Source organism: Pan paniscus, chromosome 2, assembly GCF_029289425.2.
Source record: "Pan paniscus chromosome 2, NHGRI_mPanPan1-v2.0_pri, whole genome shotgun sequence".
NCBI classification, from domain to species: domain Eukaryota; kingdom Metazoa; phylum Chordata; class Mammalia; order Primates; family Hominidae; genus Pan; species Pan paniscus.
The window spans coordinates 168157847-168176539 of NC_085926.1; the positions used below are offsets into that span (position 1 = coordinate 168157847).

General features: G+C 39.2%; 1 protein-coding gene across 1 annotated transcript in view; it reads left to right on the plus strand.

The window, feature by feature from the left end:
- The window catches only part of PRKCI (protein kinase C iota), an 83940-nt gene that overhangs the window by 40673 nt on the left and 24574 nt on the right, over positions 1–18693 (plus strand). The window contains exons 4-10 of the mRNA XM_003831921.6: positions 675–725; positions 5198–5283; positions 7695–7835; positions 10564–10618; positions 12512–12570; positions 17497–17673; positions 18452–18549. Coding sequence (XP_003831969.2) covers positions 675–725; positions 5198–5283; positions 7695–7835; positions 10564–10618; positions 12512–12570; positions 17497–17673; positions 18452–18549 — 667 coding nt within the window. The remainder of the gene's footprint in view (positions 1–674; positions 726–5197; positions 5284–7694; positions 7836–10563; positions 10619–12511; positions 12571–17496; positions 17674–18451; positions 18550–18693) is intronic.

Genomic DNA, 18693 nt, shown 5'->3' on the forward strand with positions numbered 1-18693 from the left:
TTAAGGATAAGAAAATAATTCATGATGTAACAGGGACTGGAATTAGTCATTTGAGCTTCTGATGCATTGGTTTTTTTGTTTTGTTTTGTTTTTGTTTTTGTTTCTGAGATGGTGTCTCACTCTGTCACCTGGGCTGGAGCGCAGTGGCATGATCTCAGCTTACTGCAACCTTCGCCTCCCAGGTTCAAGTGATTCCCGGGCCTCAGCCTCCTAGGGAGCTGGGATTACAGGCACATCACCATGCCAGGCTAATTTTTTTTGTATTTTTTGGTAGAGACAGTTTTATCATGTTGGCCAGGCTGGCATCTCCTGACCTCAAGTGATCCACCCACCTTGGCCTCCCAGAGTGCTGAGATTAGAGGCGTAAGCCAACGTGCCCAGCCTAATGCATTGTTTATAGACGTGTTTGTTTTCATAAGACCTTTTTTCTTTCTTTCTTTTTTTTTTTTTTTAACATCAACAAAGCAAGGCAAATAAAACCTTCTTTTATATGGCCTTGGTAAAATGAATCCCTTTGGCAAATAATATTGATCACATGCTAAGTATCTTGTCTCAAGTGAAGAGAGGATCAGGTTGAAATCTGGGTCAGTTTCTTTTACATTTGAATTTTAAATTCTGTGTAATTTGTATGTTTTAAATATGCTGTTAACTCATGTTCGTTTATTTTCTTTCAGTGTTCCCTTGTGTACCAGAACGTCCTGGGATGCCTTGTCCAGGAGAAGATAGTGAGTGTTTATATACTTCATACCTTTTACAAGAGTTACTATGCTATGGTACAAGTGAAAAAGAAATCAGAGATAGAATTTTTAGCTAGGTGCAGTGGACAGTGGCTAATGCCTGTAATCCCAGCACTGTGGGAAACTGAGGTGGGAGGATCGCTTAAGCCCAGGAGTTCAGGACCAGCCTGGGCAACAAAGTGAGACCTTGTCTTTCCAAAAACACACAAAAAAATTAGCATGGTGTGTGCCTATAATCTCAGCTACTTGGGAGGTTGAGGTGGGAGGATCCCTTGAGCCCAGGAGTTTGAGGCTACAGTGAGCCAAGGTCGCACTACTTGCACTCTAGTGTGGGTGACAGAGACAGGCCTTGTCTCAAGGAAAAAGAAAAAAAGGAAATAGAAGTTCTAATTCATTTGATTTCTTTTCCATTTTTCAGTCAATTTAGAATATATTAGTGACTGCCCAAATGCTACTTTGCCAGATCAAATTCAGATAGTTCTTAGTTACAACTTACATGATTGCCTGTTGCACATATGAAAGGAATATTAAGTTAAATTTAAGTTTTAAAATTCAATTTTGGAAATGTTCAAACCTATACAGAAGTTGAAACAACATGGAAAACAAGGATACCTATATATCCTTTGCCCAGATTTACCAATTTTTAACATTTTCCCTGTTTGCTTTATCTCTGTATCTGTCTATATCTCATATATACATGCACAGTTATACATAACAAACACATTTGGTTTTTTTTTGGTTATACCACTTGAGACTGACATGACACTCAGCACATGTAATTAGGAATTGGCTTTTTTTTTTTCTGCAGTGTTTTTTTCTTAAACAAGTATTAAGTCACTTTTTTTATTGTTGTTTTTGAGACAGAATCTCGCTTTCTCACCCAGGCTGGAGTGCAGTGACGCAATCTTGGCTCATTGCAACCTTCACCTCTGGGGTTCAAGCAATTCTCCTGCCTCAGCCTCCTGAGTACCTGGGATTACAGGCGCCAACACCATGCTCAGCTTATTTTTGTACTTTTAGTAGAGTTGAGGTTTCACCATGTTGGCCAGGCCGGTGTTGAACTACTGACCTCAGGTGATCCACCTGCCTCAGCCTCCCAGAGTGCTGTGATTACAGGTGTGAGCCACTGCACCTGGCCCCACGTCACTTATTAAATGTCTTTAAATATTGCAGACTTCCTACACTTGACCCAGAGAAATGTGTATATTTATTAGATCTCCAACTCCTAGTAACTTCAGGTAACCAACCAGAGTCCACAGTGGAATGGTGATTCTTACCCTTGGACACATTAAAATTGTGGGATGGAGGGAATGATCAATGCCAAATTTCCATCCCCAAGCTTAATGAATTAGTGTGGAGGTGAAATCTGGACATCTTTGTATTTTAAAATGGACTCTCAAAATGTAGCCATTGGGTCCCACAGCATCAGCTTCACCTGAGAACTGAATAGAAACTGCACTCCAGGCCGGGTGCAGTGGCTCATGCCTATAACCCTAGCACTTTGGGAGACTGCGGCAGGCAGATCACCTGAGGTCAGGAGTTCAAGACCAGCCTGGCCAACATGGTGAAAGCCCATCTCTACTAAAAATACTAAAAAAGTTAGCTGGGTGTGGTGGTGCATACCTGTAATCCTAGCTACCTGGGAGGCTGAGGCAGGAGAATTGCTTGAACCTGGGAAGCGGAGGTTGCAGTGAGCTGAGGTCGCGCCAGTACATTCCAATCTGGACAACAGAGTGAGACTCTGTCTCAAAAAAAAAAAAAAAAGAAAAAACTGCACTCCAATTTACGTGATTCATAAACTCTTGGACCGGGGCTGAGCTACCAGATTTAACAAGCTCTTCAGGTGATTCTGATGCACACTAAAGTTTGAGAACCACCATTTAAAAGCTTCCCCAGGTCAGGAATTGTTAACGGAATTTCTTTGGAATATCTAAGCCAATGGTTACTATTAATGAGATGAACTAAGAGTGTCCAACTACTCTTTGTTCTAATGTAATTTAATATGCAAACTTATGTTTGATTGTAAGTTATTGCTTTTGGTATTTTGGCATAATTTACTAATTGTGGATATTAGGCAACTCATTTTCATTTGTGGTTTCTGCACATGCCCATCACTTTAGAAGGAATAGTGGTAAATGCTTTGCTTTGAATTAATTGAAATAGCTCTAAACTTTCTTTTTTTTTTTTTTTTGAGACAGTCTTGCTCTGTCGCCCAGGCTGAAGTGCAGTGGCGAGAACTCGGCTCACTGCAAGCTCTGCCTCCTGGGTTCATGCCATTCAGCCTCCTGAGTAGCTGGGATTTTAGGTGCCCACTACCACGCCTGTCTAATTTTTTATTTGTATTTTTAGTAGAGATGGGGTTTCACTGTGCTAGCCAGGATAGTCTCAATCTCCTGATCTTGTGATCTGCCCACCTCGGCCTCCCAAAGTGCTGGGATTACAGGCGTGAGCCACCGCGCCCGGCCTAAACTTTCAATTCTGTATTAAGCTATCCTGAGATTTCTAATTGAGAGCATTGCAACTGGTCTTTAGTATCTTAATTTTAAATAGTAAACCCATTGCTATATTTGCTTTAAAATATGACTTTGGGAACCTATTGTAATCTTTCTATGGTATTAACTATTACTGTTATTACCATTACTGTGGGATGTTATTATTAATGACTAATAGACTATATATAATAATGATGGACTTAAAAGTATGAAGGTGGACTAGATTTGATCGTTTGGAACCTCTTTCTCTAACTATATTTAAGAAACATATTAATATAAAGACCACTGGATGAAAAGTTGTTGGGGAAAAAGATATGCTTCTGGTACAAAATATCACTTTACAGATTAGTTACAAAGAGTGAAATGTACCTTTACAATGAAGAGATCTAGCAGTCACTACCTTTAATGGTTATTGAACATCAGCAGTGGGAGTTGATAATCCGACATTTGTGTACCTCATGAAAAGTAATGAGATAAGAAATACACAACACTACCTATGTGTTATTTTTGCCAAAGGTATTTAATACTGCCTCTAATCGTAAGTAAACAGACAAATCCAGAACGTGGGATATAATATGAAACAACTAACCAGACTCTTTAAAAAAAAAAAAGTCAACATCATGAAAAGGAAGTAACAACAAATAAGGCAGAGTGAATGTTTTAAAATGTTAAGGAGACCAAAAAAAGCATGATCAAATGCAGTCCCTGAATCTTGATTGCATCCTGGATAGAAAAAGTGAGCTTTGAAAGTCACTTTGGGGCCGGGCATGGTGGCCCACGCCTGTAATCCCAGCACTTTGGGAGTCTGAGGCAGACAGATCACTCGAGGTCAGTAGTTTGAGACCAGCCTGGCCAACGTGGCAAAACCCCATCTTTACTAAAAATACGAAAATTAGCCGGGTGTGGTGGTGTGTACCTGCAATCCCAGCTACTCGGGTGGCCGAGGCAGGAGAATTGCTTAAACCCAGGAGGCGGAGGTTGCAGTGGGCTGAGATTGCACCACTGGACTCCAGTCTGGGTGATGGAGTGAGACTGTGTCTCAAAAAAGAAAGTCACTTTGAGACCAGTTAGGGAAGTTTGTATATGAATTGTATATTGGTTGATATTGAATTAATGTTGATTTTCTAAGACATGGTAATGGTCTTGTGGTTAGGTAGAATTGGGTGGTGGGGGGGTGCGGAATATCCTTAATCTCAGACAATGGATACTTGGGTATTAAAGCGTATTTAAGTGCCATGATGTCTGCATTTTACTTCCAAGTAATTCAGAAAAAAAAAAAGTATTTTTTTTTGTAGTGAAGAAAGTAAATATGACAAAACATGAATAATTGGTAAATCTTGGTGAAAGATGCAGGTGTCTATTCTTTTACCTTTTCTGTGGGATTAAAAGATGTTCAAAATAAAAAGTTGGAGGAAAATTTTTAAAAAGAAAAGCAGTAGTAGGCCGGGCGCGTTGGCTCACGCCTGTAATCCCAGCACTTTGGGAGGCCGAGGCGGGTGGATCATCTGAGGTCGGGAGTTCAAGGCCAGCCTGACCAACATGGAGAAACCCTGTCTCTACTAAGAATACAAAATTAGCTGAGCATGGTGGCGCATCTCTGTAATCTCAGCTACTTGGGAGGCTGAGGCAGGAGAATCACTTGAACCCGGGAGGTGGAGGTTGCAGTGAGCTGAGACTGTGCCACCGCACTCCAGCCTGGGTGACAGAGCAAGACTCCATCTCACCAAAAAAAAAAAAAAAAAAAAAAAAGGACAAGCAGTAGGCAGTAGTAGTCAAATATTTATACTCTGTGGTCTTTATTTTTATCTGGTCCCTTGATGAATCTATTTTACTTTTTGACGTTCAGGTTTTTATCAGTATTTTTTTTTCTTGCAATGAGTATCATGAAAAAATTACAGACTTAATTATAAAATGATTTTTACTCAAACTTGCTCTTTTTTCTTTTTTTAACTATTACTCTGTCTTCAGAATCCATCTACCGTAGAGGTGCACGCCGCTGGAGAAAGCTTTATTGTGCCAATGGCCACACTTTCCAAGCCAAGCGTTTCAACAGGGTAAACATAGTTTGTTGAATGTCGATAATGTGAAACAGCTATTTTTTCCCTTTCTACTATGAAAGAAAGGTAGTTTGTTATTAAGTCTTGTTATACACTTTTAAATACATAAGTAGCATGACCTTACATTTCCAGTTTGCCTGAGGCAGTATGCCTATAATTTTTAATAGCATCTCTTTCACTCTTAAAAATGCTCCAGGCCAGGTGTGGTGGCTCAGGCCTATAATCCCAGCACATTGGGAGGCCAAGGTTGCCAGATCAGTTGAGGCCAGTTCAAGACCAGCCTGGCCAACATGGCAAAACCTTATCTCTATTAAAAATACAAAAATTAGCCAGGTGCAATCACATGCACCTGTAGTCCCAGCTACTCGGGAGGCTGAGGCAGGAGAATCACTTGAGTCTGGGAGGCAGAGGTTGCAGTGAGCCGAGATTGTGCCACTGCACTCCAGCCTGGGCAATGGAGCAAGACTCAGTTTCAAAAAAAAAAAAAAAAAGCTCCAGATTGGATGATTAATTATTCCACATAATATACCCTAGCTGTAAGAAAATTGAATTTTAAAATATAATTTAAGGCAGCCAGAAAACAAGCAAGGTTTATTTATTTAATATTAATCTTTATTTTTCCAGTTAGTGTTGTAATTTGATTTTCACTGTTTAGAAAATAATAATAGCAAACACTTATCTGGGTTGTACTATGTACCAGGCACTTTTCCAAATGCCTTATATACATTGATTCATTTCATCCTTACAACAACCCTGTAAGATAGGTACTATATATTTCCACTTTATAGATGGCAAAACTCAAGTGCAGGGCAGTAACTTGCCCAAGATAATACAGCTAGTAAGTGATGGAACCAAAGTTTGAAAGCAGCAGTCTGTCTTCAGAAGTCAGTTATTCATTTATTATTTATTTATTTATTTTTTATTTTAAAGACGGAGTCCTGCTCTATCGCCCAGGCTGGAGTGCAATGGTACAGTCTCAGCTCACTGCAACCTGCATCTCCTGGGTTCAAGCGATTCTTGTGCCTCAGCCTCCTGAGTACCTGGGACCACAGGCATCAGCCAACAGGCCTGGCTATTTTTTGTATTTTTAGTAGAGATGGAGTTATACCTTGTTGGCCAAGCTGGTCTCAAACTCCTGACCTCGCGTGATCCGTCCACCTCGGCCTCCCAAAGTGCTGGGATTACAGGCTTGAGCCACCATGCCTGGCCAGAAACGAATTTTTTAAATACTCTTGATAACCGCAAATTTTTGGATGCCATTTCCATTCTAAAACTAATGCCATGTAATTAATTAATGTAAATAGAAACCACCATCCGAAATCCCTCTCCAAACTCTCTTACTTCCAGTAGCACTGACATTTAAGAAGGCTTTGAGGCTGGGTGCAATGGCACATGCCTGTAATCCCAGCAGTTTGGGAGGCTGAGAAGGGGGAACACTGAAGCCCAGGAGTTTGAGACCAGCCAGGGTAACGTAGTGTGAGATCCCATCTCTACAAAAAATACAATCACTAGCAGGGCATGGTGGCACACACCTGTAGTCCTAGCTACTCAGGAAGCTTGAGCCCAGGAGGTTGAGGCTGCAGTGAATCAAAGTGACTCCACTGGACTCCAGCCTGGCTGACAGAGCAAGACCCTGTCTCTTAAAAATAAATAAATAAATAAAAAGAGAGACCAAGCGCGGTGGCTCACACGTGTAATCCCAGCACTTTGGGAGGCCGAGGTGGGTGGATCACCTGAGGTCCAGGAGTTTGAGACCAGCCTGACCAACATGGTGAAACCCCATCTCTACTAAAAATACAAAACTTAGCCAGGTATGGTGGCGCATACCTGTAATCCCAGCTACTCTGGAGGCTGAGGCAGGAGAATCACTTGAACCCGGGAGGCGGAGGTTGCGGTAAGCCGAGATTGTGCCATTGCATTCCAGCCTGGGCAACAAGAGTGAAACTGTGTCTCAAAAAAAAAAAGAAAGAAAAGAAGAAGAAGGCGGCTTTGAAATGAGAAGTCACTTTAGGTTATTGCTCTTTAAGAAAACAGAGCTTTGGTTTGACCTCTGAACAGCCTACAAGGTTTATGTTTGCTTAGGAGTCCTTCAATGGCTTTTTCTGCCATATATATTTCTAGTTTAATTCTGTTTTCATTATTTTGAACTTGATTATGTAAAGACTGAAAATTCTTAGACTTATAACAGAAAGAAATGTGGTTGCAGATTTCACTGTCTCTTTAAAATAAGCTCTGTTTTTCGCTGACCTTCATAGCTTTTAAAAAATTATGTATGAGGAAGCTTTGTTTTTGTTTTTGTTGTGGGCTGACAGTTGACACCGTGACAAAGGGAATTGAGTCAGCAAACTATTTGGGAAATGATTATGACCTTCTTGGTTAATAAAATATTGTTGAATTACTCTTTTCAGCGTGCTCACTGTGCCATCTGCACAGACCGAATATGGGGACTTGGACGCCAAGGATATAAGTGCATCAACTGCAAACTCTTGGTTCATAAGAAGTGCCATAAACTCGTCACAATTGAATGTGGGCGGCATTCTTTGCCACAGGTAAGATGTCTGTCCTTTTTTTTTTTTTTATTTTAAGAGCGTGCTTGATAACACTGCTAGAACAGAGTGCTAAAATAGGGAGGTGTTCAGGAATTACAGCACAACAGAGTAGCTACAGAGTGTGGGGAGGAATACCTTACGTTACTGTTAACATACTGTGAACTTTGGAACTTCGAAATATCTGTGGTAATATTTGTCTGTGGGACACAGTTAACTTCTTTACCTGCTATAAAATCCTCTGGTCTAAATTAGGAAGCTATAGAGAGAACCATTTAAGAGTTTTTTCCCCCTCTCCTTTAATCTGAACATATTAGTTTATAGCTCACATTATTCTAGCTTCTATCCTAAGCAGATATCAGGTAAGAAGAGTCAAAGGTATCATGTTTGTTATTTAAACTGTGAGATTACTGGCGAGGAAAGCATTTAAAATTTTTATTTATTAATTTCTATTTTAAGTATATAAAACATGTTTGTTATTGAAAAAAATACAGAATACAGATGAATAAAGAAAATTAAGTAAAAGTCCATATATATTCTACCACGTAAAGGTAATTGTCATTTGGTGGATATCCTTCCAGAACTTTTCCTGTGCAAATTTATATGCATAAACATTTTTAATTTTCCATATGGAAAAAATGTAAACATGTATAAGAGTAGGTGGAACACTATAATGAACTCCCATTTACTAGACATCCAGCTCCAACAGTTATCAACTCATGTCTAATCTTGGTTTCATCTGTACCCCCATTCACTTAACTTCCCCTTGCCCTGTATTATTTTCAAACAAATCTCAGACATATTTCAGTATGTACCTCTAAAAGAGAAGGACTTTTTTAAAAACCTAACTAAAAAACAAATTCTTTATGTCAAATATCCAGTAAGTGTTCTCATAAATATTATCATTTTGTTTTTATAGTTTTCATTATGAATCAGGATCCAAATGAAATCCACTTGTACAATTGATTGATCTCTTAGATATTCTTTAATTTACTGGTTCTTTCTTCATTTCTCTCTCTTCTTTTTTTCCTTACAATTTAATTGTAAAAGAAACAGTTATTTGTCATTTACACTGTTGCAAAATTTTGCTCATTACTTCTCCATGGTTATGTTCAGTATGTTATTGTCTTCTTTATTCTTTTATCTTGTACAGTAGTTGGATGTCGAGGTTTGATTAGATTCTGGGGTTGGTTTGTTTGTTTTGGTGGATTGTTTTTGAGTCGACTTTACAGAGGGTTGTTTATCCACCAGAAGGCACATGTGCTTGCCTGTGTCTTTTTTGTTATTGTTTTGAGACAGAGCCTCGCTCTGTCTTCCAGGCTGGAATGTAGTGGCACAATCTTGGCTCACTGCAACCTCCGCCTCCCGGGTTCAAGTGATTCTCCTGCCTCAGCCTCCCAAGTAGCAGGGATTACAGGTGTGTGCCACCACGCCCAGCTAATTTTTGTATTTTCAGTAGAGATGGGGTTTTTGCCACGTTGGCCAGGCTGGTCTTGAATTCTTGACCTCAGGTGATCCACCTGCCTCAGTCTCCCAAAGTGCTGGAATTACAGGCGTGAGCCACTGCACTTGGCCAATCTTAGTGAATTTTCTGGCAAATCTTACTTCCTTAAGGATCCAGAATTAGAATTACTGGGTTAAAAGATACGCGTTTAAAAAAATACCTGGATGCAGCTATCTAAGCACACTGCCTGTCGATTAACCCTGCTCCACAAGGAACAGTCAAAAAAAGAAAGAAAGAAAAATACGTGGATGCATCTTTCTAAATTGTCCTTTAGAATTGTTATTCCATGTTTATTCATGGGACTTGCTTTGGACATTGTGAAAGCAGGTTATTACCGGTAGCTCTTTGGTATTAGAATCTTTAATTAGTTCATATAAGCTTAGGAATGGGTTTGTAGTAAAGGGGAAAATCCAATCTTAAGGAAAAACAGAAGGCTGAATATTTCCAACATAATTTATGTAGGTTACTGTTAATATTTTTGAGTATTCTTTGGTGACATATGGAAGGAAAGGGGACAGGGTTAGTGATTATATTGAAATTTTAAAAATCCTTAAGCTTACTTATGAGCCTTTCTTTAACGCAGCCTTGAAATGCTAACTGTATCATTAATGTTCTTTCTTAAGTTTACTTTTTCCTGCTGGTATTCATTAAATGTGAGTCTAAGAATAAATCAGTAATAACTTGGGTTTGAATTTACCTTTTTCCTGAGATTATTCGCCATTATTTGGGTAAGTTGGATTCTAGAAAGTATTTCTTTTCTCTTTTTTGGGGCCACTGACACCCTTGAGAATCTTCAGGAAAATGGGAAACCCACAAAATTTTACATGTAATTTTAAGAGGTTATAGACATCCTGAAGTCTACCCCGGACCCCAGCTAAAGAATGCATATTCCAGAGACTTATTTTTGCCAGAGATCTGAAGTGGAGCTTGAAGGAAGAATAGGTAGTGTTGAAGAGAAGCAAAGCAGAATATATGGCAGTTTAATATGATTTCTAATTGGTGGTCTGAAATTAGTTCTGTATTTTCTTTTCTGTAAAATGTGACTCACATTACCTCATTCACAGCAGTATTGTATAGTTTCATAAAACAAAATTAAAAGTAAATTCTCACTTAAGTTATATTCTTTCAAAGTTAAATTTTAATATGCTGTGTGTTGTTGAAATAGTGTTATTTCTGGTGTAATAGAGGTACGCCACTGAGTTACTGTGTCTTTGGAAATGTTTGTAGGAACCAGTGATGCCCATGGATCAGTCATCCATGCATTCTGACCATGCACAGACAGGTAAGAGTGGTGCTGGCACAACCCATTGTTCATTCACAGAGTAGCATGTAAAGACTTACTTAGATGGCTCTCTTACCCAAGTTTAAAAACATTTATTTCTTCCCAATTGAAAGTAAATACATATATTTTGTAGTGGTGAAATCAGTCACACTATTTAACATACACATTTGGCATTTTTAAAAGACAACTGTGGGCTGGGTGCGGTGGTTCACACCTGTAATCCCAGCACTTTGGGAGGCTGAGGCGGGTGGATCACCTGAGGTCAGGAGTTCGAGACCAGCCTGGCCAACGTGGTAAAACCCCGTCTCTACTAAAAATACAAAAATTAGCAGGGTGTGGTGGCACACTCCTGTAGTCCCAGCTTCTCAGGAGGCTGAGGCGGGAAAATCGCTTGAACCCAGAAGTCGGAGGTTGCAGTGAGCCAAGATCATGCCACTGCACTCTAGCCTGGGCGATAGAACAAGACTCCATCTCAAAAAAGAGAGAGAGAAAAAAAAAAGACAACTGTGGGCCGGGTGTGGTGGCTCACGGCTGTAATCTCATCACTTTGGGAGGTCGAGGCAGAAGGATCCCTTGAGCTCAGGAGTTTAAGACCAGCCTGGCCAACACAGGGAGACTCTGTCTCTATTTAAAAAAAAAAAAAAAAGTATGTTAACTACAACAAATGACTATTTTTTCTAGTTCACATAAATTTCTTTTGAGACGCCTTTAAATTCAACAAACTCAGTTTTTTTCCATAATGAAAGACATGAAGCTGATTTTGTGGCCCATGTTGACTGTGTTCAGGTGACTCGCTTTTTTCTTTTTCTTTCGAGACAGAGTCTTGCTCTGTTGCCCAAGCTGGAGTGCAGTGGCGTGATCTCGGCTCACTGCATCCTCCACCTCCCAGGTTCAAGCGATTCTCCTGCCTCAGCCTCCTGAGTATCTGGGATTACAGGTTCATGCCACCATGCCCAGATAATTTTTTTGTATTTTTAGTAGAGATGGGGTTTCACCATGTTGGCCAAGCTGGTCTCGAATTCCTGACCTCAAGTAATCCACCTGCCTTGGCCTCCCAAAGTGCTGGGATTACAGGCATAAGCCAGGGCACCCAGCTGAAGTGACTTGTTTTTATTAAAAGCTTTATTATCAGAAGTAGAAATTATGTGAAACATAGAGAGATGCAATATAGGAAATTCCAGGAAGATGGTGTAACTGAAAATGTTAGATAGATACAAAACCTTAAACACGTATCTGGGAAATTTGGAGAGCAGTGCAAGGAGGTAGAACAGCATGATCTTCTCTGGACTAAATCAAGAAAGGGAAAACAAGGGAGTTTTTCTGGAAAGACAAAATGCAATCTCGTAGTCATAGAATGATCAACTCTATGAAATGCAGGCTCTTTTTTTTTTTTGCCCCAAGTAGCTTTAAGAAGTAGAAGTTCCATCCTTGTCTGTTCTTTACTTGACCATTGTGGTAGTTAGGAAAATTTTGAGTACAATGGAGTGAGAAGTGAAAACCAGAGGTCCTGTATCTCTATGTCTTAGTCATACTAAAAAATTTAAACATATCTTATAGAGTCATTCATTTAGAAGGAAGTGTTTGATTAATTTGTAAAGAAGAGAAATGTTTTAAAAATAACGAAAGTACTTGTTAAAAGCAGTACTTGGCTACCAGGTTGTGATGCTTGCTCTCTTTACCCTCACTAAAGATTAGGATTTAACTATTGTATTTACATACAATTTGTTATTAGTAGGACAGGTATTCAGTTTTAAATAATGAAAATTTATTCAGAAGTAAAAACTAAAAAAAAAAATCAGGAGACAATTTTTATTTCAAACTCATTAATGGTTGCTGTTTTTTTCTCCTGCACCTTTTTTTTTTTTTTTTTAATGTTTGGTATTGGGTTTTTAGTAATTCCATATAATCCTTCAAGTCATGAGAGTTTGGATCAAGTTGGTGAAGAAAAAGAGGTAAGATAATTTGTCTTATTGTACATTATATCATTAGCTTTTTAATAAGGCTCAGGAGTTTAAAAGTATGACATATTGACCTGCTTAGACTTTAGATCATAATGGTGAAATGCAAAAATGATTTGTAATGATTCCAGAGTTTTATTCTGATTTAATTTAGTAATTAAATTACTAATTTAAACTAGGAAATAATTTAGTGGGATAACTTATTTTCATTTTAAAATAGCTTAATCTGAAAATTACAATGTATTTAAGGATACTGTTTAAAATACTTGGTAGTATTGTTTAAAATATATAGTAGACCCTTCCGTTTTGTGCCTGAATTGCTTATTTAGACAATAAATGATTAAACATATTAACTGTCATTGTTTTTTTGACTATTAAGTATTTTATCAGTTTTTAAAACAAAACAAATTCTTAATTAAAATGATTTGATTAAAATAATATTCAGTTTTTTGAAAAAAGCTTATAGTGAAAAAGATAATCATGTCTCCCACCTTCCACTCCCAGTTTGGCTTCTTGGCAACCTTTTAAACCATTTCTAGTTACGTCCATAAAATTTATATTTCTGTTTTTCAATTTTTTGTGTATTTCTGGACATGAAAGATTTAGTTCACACTGCCTCTCTTTCCCGTATCTTTCTTTTTTTTTTTTTTTTGAGTTGGGGTCTTGCTGTGTTGCCCAGGCTGGAGTGCAGTGGTGTGATCATGGCTCACTGCAACCTTAAACTCCTGGGCTCAAGTTATCTTCCCACCTTAGCCTCCTGAGTAGCTAGGACTATAGGCCTGTGCCACCACACCCAGCTAATTTTTTCATTGTCTATTTTGTAGAGACAGAGTCTCACTATGTTGCCCAAGCTAGTCCCGAACTCCTGGCCTCAAGCAGTTCTCCCAAATCAGCCTCTCTAAGTGTTAGGATTAGAGGCATGAGCCACCATGCCCAGCCAAAACTTTGAAACGTAAATAAAAGTAAACAATAATATAACAAAGCCCTTGTATCTATTGTTAGTTAAAACAGCTATCAATTCATGTCTAGCCTTATTTTGTCTACTCACTTCCCTCACTCCTGTATTATTTTGAAGAAACCTGTTAGTCACCTATTTGATGTTATGTTTTAGTTTCTTGTTCTGTTTGTCTGAAAAAGTCTTTTTTTCTTTTTAACTTTTTCTTTTTTCTTTTTATTTTTTTTGTGAGACAGGATTATTGCACAGGCACCCGTGCAGTGGTGCAATGATGGCTCACTACAGCCTCAACTTCTTGAGTTCAAGCCACCTCAGCCTCTCAGGTAGCTGGGACTACAGGCATGTGTCACCACTGGACCCTCATCACAATATACAAAAATTTACTCAAGATGGAATAAAGATTTAAATGTAATACCTCAAACTATAAAAATCCTAGAAGAAAACCTAGGAAATATCCTCTCGACATTGGCCCTGGCAAAGAATTTTTGGCTAAGTCTCCAAAAACAATTGCAACAAAGCCAAAAATTGACAAGTGGGACCTAATTAAACTACAGAGCTTCCACGCAGCAAAAGAATCCACCAATAAACAGACAACCTACAGAATGGGAGAAAATAGTCACAAACTATACATCCAACAAAGATCTCATATCCAGAATTTATAAGGAACTTAACAGCAAAAAACAACCCCATTAAAAAATGAGCAAAGGGCTGGGCATGGTGGCTTACACCAGTAATCCCAGCACTTTGGGAGGCAGAGTCAGGCAGATCACTTGAGGCCAGGAGTTTGAGATCAGCCTGGCTGACATAGTGAAACCCCATGTCTACTAAAAATACAAAAAAAAAAAAATTAGGGCGTGGTGGCACACACCTATAATACCAGCTACTTAGGAGGTTGAGGCACGAAAATCATTGGAACTGGGGAGGCGGAGATTACAAGGAGCCAAGATCATGCCACTGCACTCCAGCCTGGGCGACAGCAAGACACTGTTTAAAAAAAGAAAAAAAGAAAGGGCAAAGGACATGAACAGACATATCTCAAAATAAGACCTATAAGCAGCCAACACACATGAAAAACCACTCATCATCACTAATTATCAGAGAAATAGAAATCAAAACCACAGTGAGATACCATCTCACACCAGTCAGAATAGCTGTTACTAAAAAATCAACTTGGGCGTGATGGCTCACACATGTAATCCCAGCACTTTGAGAGGCTAAGGCGGAAGGATTGTTTGAGCCGGGGAGTTCAAGAGCAGCCTAGGCAACATAGTCTCTACTAAAAATACAAAAAATTAGCCGGGCTCGGTGGCAGGCGCCTGTAGTCCCAGCTACTGGGGAGGCTGAGGCAGGAGAATGGTGTGAACCCGGGAGGCGGAGCTTGCAGTGAGCCGAGACTGTGCCAGTGCACTCCAGCCTGGGCGAAAGAGCGAGACTCCGTCTCAAAAAAAAAAAAAAAGAAAATTACAAATAACACTTCTAGTGTTTCTCTAGAAGATGCAGTGACCTTGGCACACCTTAAATTCATTCCTTTTCCATTCCTGCCTTTGGGTGTTATTATTATCAGAGTTTAAAATTCTGTGTGTGTGTATATTTGTTTTTTTAAACAGTTACTCCTTATGTAGATTTACCCACATTTTACCCTTTTTGTTTTTCTTTCCTTCCTACGTCTGTTCCTCCATCTGAGATCATGCATTTTCTCCTTCAAGAACTCAATTTAGTTTTTCCTTTAGTGAGCACCTAGTAGTGATGGATCCATTCAGTTTTTCTTTGTCTGAAAATGTTTTTCTTTCACTTTCACTTTGTGAGCTACTTTTGCAGGATAGAGAATTCTAGGTCAGCTGTTTTCTTCTTTTTTAGGCCCTTTGAAGATGACATTTCACTGTTAAGTGGCGTCTATCATTTCATTCAGCCTTATTGTGTCGGTGAAGTTAACTCTATCTTTTTTGCTCCACTTGATTCTCTCTTATAGTTTCCAGTTAGCCATATTTCAAGTCTATGTGTTGACTTACTTTCTTACACTTCTCTTCTTTCTTAACCTGCTCAAACCTGGTTTCTTTTCACTCTGCTGTATTTACCCTTGTGTGTTAGTCTGTTTTGTGTTGTTACAAAGGAATACCTGAAGGTTGGGTGTGGCAGCTCACACCTATAATCCTAGGACTTTGGAGCGGGAGGATCATTTGAGGCCAGTAGTTCAGGACCAGCCTTGGCAACATAGCACGACCCCCCATGTCTACAAAAAATAAATAAAAATTAGCCGGGTTTGGAGGCACATGCCTGTAGCCCCAGCTACTTGGGAGACTGAGGCAGGAGGATCACTTGAGCCCAGGAGTTCGTGGCTGCAGTGAGCTATGTTCGTGCCACTGCACTGCAGCCTGGGTGACAGAACAAGACCTTTTCTTAAATAAATGAAGGAAGGAAGGAATAAAGGAATACCTAAGGCTGGGTAATTTATACAAGATTTATTTGGTGCACGGTTCTGCGGGCTGATCAGTAAGTATTGCACTAGCATCTGCTTCTCAGGAAGCTTTCAGTCTTGGCAGAAGGCAAAGGGGAAGCAGGTGTGCCACATGGCAAGAGAGGGAGCAAGAGAGTCAGGGGAGGTGCCACACTCTGAACTCACTCATTACACAGGAACACACCAAGCCATTCATGAGGAATCTGTCCCTGTGACCCAAACACCTCCCACTAGGGATCACATTTCAGCATGAGATTTGAGATTTGGAGGGGTCAGATATACAAACTGTATCACCTTGTTACCAAATCAAATTATTATTATTACTATTATTGACAGGGTCTCACTTTGTGATGCAGGCTGGAGCGCGCTGGCACAATCACAGCTCACTGCAACCTTGACCTGCCTGGCTCAGGTGATCCTCCCACCTCAGCCTCCCAGGTAGCTGGGACTACAGTGCACACCACCAACATCCGGCTAATTTTTGTATATTTTGGTAGAGATGAGGTTTCTCGGCACATTGCCCAGGCTGGTCTTGAACTCCTGGGCTCAATCAGTCCACCTGCTTCAGCCTCCCTAAGTGCTGAAAATATAGGCATGAGCCACTGTGCGCAGCCTAAATTATTATTTCTAAGTTTTTAAGTTGTCATTCTCACTCAGTTTTTCTAATACCCTTCTTTCAGTTTTGTGCTTGTGGGTTTCTTTATCTTTCTCAAAATTTACTATTTGCTTTTCTTGGTATTCTTCACTTCAGAGATTTCATACTTTATTCTCATGGGTCCATTGTGTGCTGATGATTTTGCAGGCATCTAATAAAAGACTGTCTTCAGGCTTCTCTGTAAATTGCCAGAAGCTTACATTTGTAGTTGTGAATGAATTTTAAGGCTTACTTTGTCGTCCCAAAGGGGTCTTGGTATTCTGTGGAAAAGAATGTCTTCCATTTGCTGAACTACTTCATGCTTGTTTTCTGTCTATAGCATCCAAAAACGCCTCTGAATGTGTGCTCTCACTAGCTTACATTCTATGTATCAAGCTTCCAGCAGACTCTTTCATTTTGATGTCTCGTTATAACTTCTGAATTTATCATGAAAAACCCAATCGTTCTCTCCGGTAACTTTGTCAGTCTTATCCTAGCCACACACTTGACGTTCCCTATCAGTGGTACCCCCAATCTCTTGGTCACCAAGGTTAATGTGTTTTTTTAATTCCTGCATCTCTATTGCCTCTGTACCCAAAAGTTATCATATCCTTTTTAAGACATCCTTTGATGTTTTTGTGATTTCAACTCCCTCCCCATTCTTATTACCATCCCTCTTATCTCAAAATTCATCCATGTAATCTGGATAGTTAGATTATATGGTTTGGAATGACATTTGAAAAATATTAAGAACTTAAAATATTTTTATATTAGGAAAATATCTTTAAATCGTTATAGGTACAACTAGGTGTTAGAAATATAATGTACTATGCAAAGCATTTCCCATTATAACTCTGATACAAATGTTCTCAACAGGCAATGAACACCAGGGAAAGTGGCAAAGCTTCATCCAGTCTAGGTCTTCAGGATTTTGATTTGCTCCGGGTAATAGGAAGAGGAAGTTATGCCAAAGTACTGTTGGTTCGATTAAAAAAAACAGATCGTATTTATGCAATGAAAGTTGTGAAAAAAGAGCTTGTTAATGATGATGAGGTAAGCACTGCATATTTTATTGCTTCTAAACTGCTTGAGAATACTATTCTTTTTTTTTTTTTTTTTTTTTTTTTGAGACGGAGTTTCGCTCTTGTCACCCAGCCTGGAGTGCTAGTGGTGCAATCTTGGCTCACTGCAACCTCTGCCTCCCAGGTTCAAGCGATTCTCCTGCCTCAGCCTCCCAAGTAGCTGGGATTACAGGCATGCACCACTAAGCCCAGCTAATTTTTGTATTTTTAGTAGAGATAGGGTTTCACCATGTTGGCCAGGCTGCTCTTGAACTCCTGACCTCAAGTGATCCACCCGCCTCAGCCTCCCAAAGTTGCTGGGAATATAGGCGTGAGCCACCGCACCCAGCCAAGAGTACTATTTTAAAGAAAACCTCTATGTTTGTGCTTTATTATCTCATTCTGCTTTTCTAAATATGTGCTAAGTAAATGAAATATATTATTTCGGTTTACTTTTCTTATAGATGGTATAAGATATTTAAAGTAATTTGATTATTATTAGATTGTTTTTAAAAAACAAAAATCAAACCACATTATTATCAGGAGAAATACTTGAGCTTTGTAAAAGTTTTCTAGACAGTTTTATAATACTGAAAGATTGACTAGTGTTATTTTTCTCTTTGTATATAAATTTTCGTTTCATGATTATCAATGGTTTTGATATTTAGCCTAGTTAACCATTGCATTTGTTACCATTGAATTGCTCAGAGCAAATTTATCATTAATTGTGATATCAGTTTGACATAGATTTCTTACATGTTTCAAAATAGGATATTGATTGGGTGCAGACAGAGAAGCATGTGTTTGAGCAGGCATCCAATCATCCTTTCCTTGTTGGGCTGCATTCTTGCTTTCAGACAGAAAGCAGGTAAGATTGAAAGATAGTAGAATGATTACTGGGCTTCATATTTTTGGTCATATTACACAGTTAGAACCTTTCTGCCCTAATTCATGAAGTAGATATCATGGAGGATGCAACAGTGTTAGGCTTATAACTTCCTGCTAATAATAC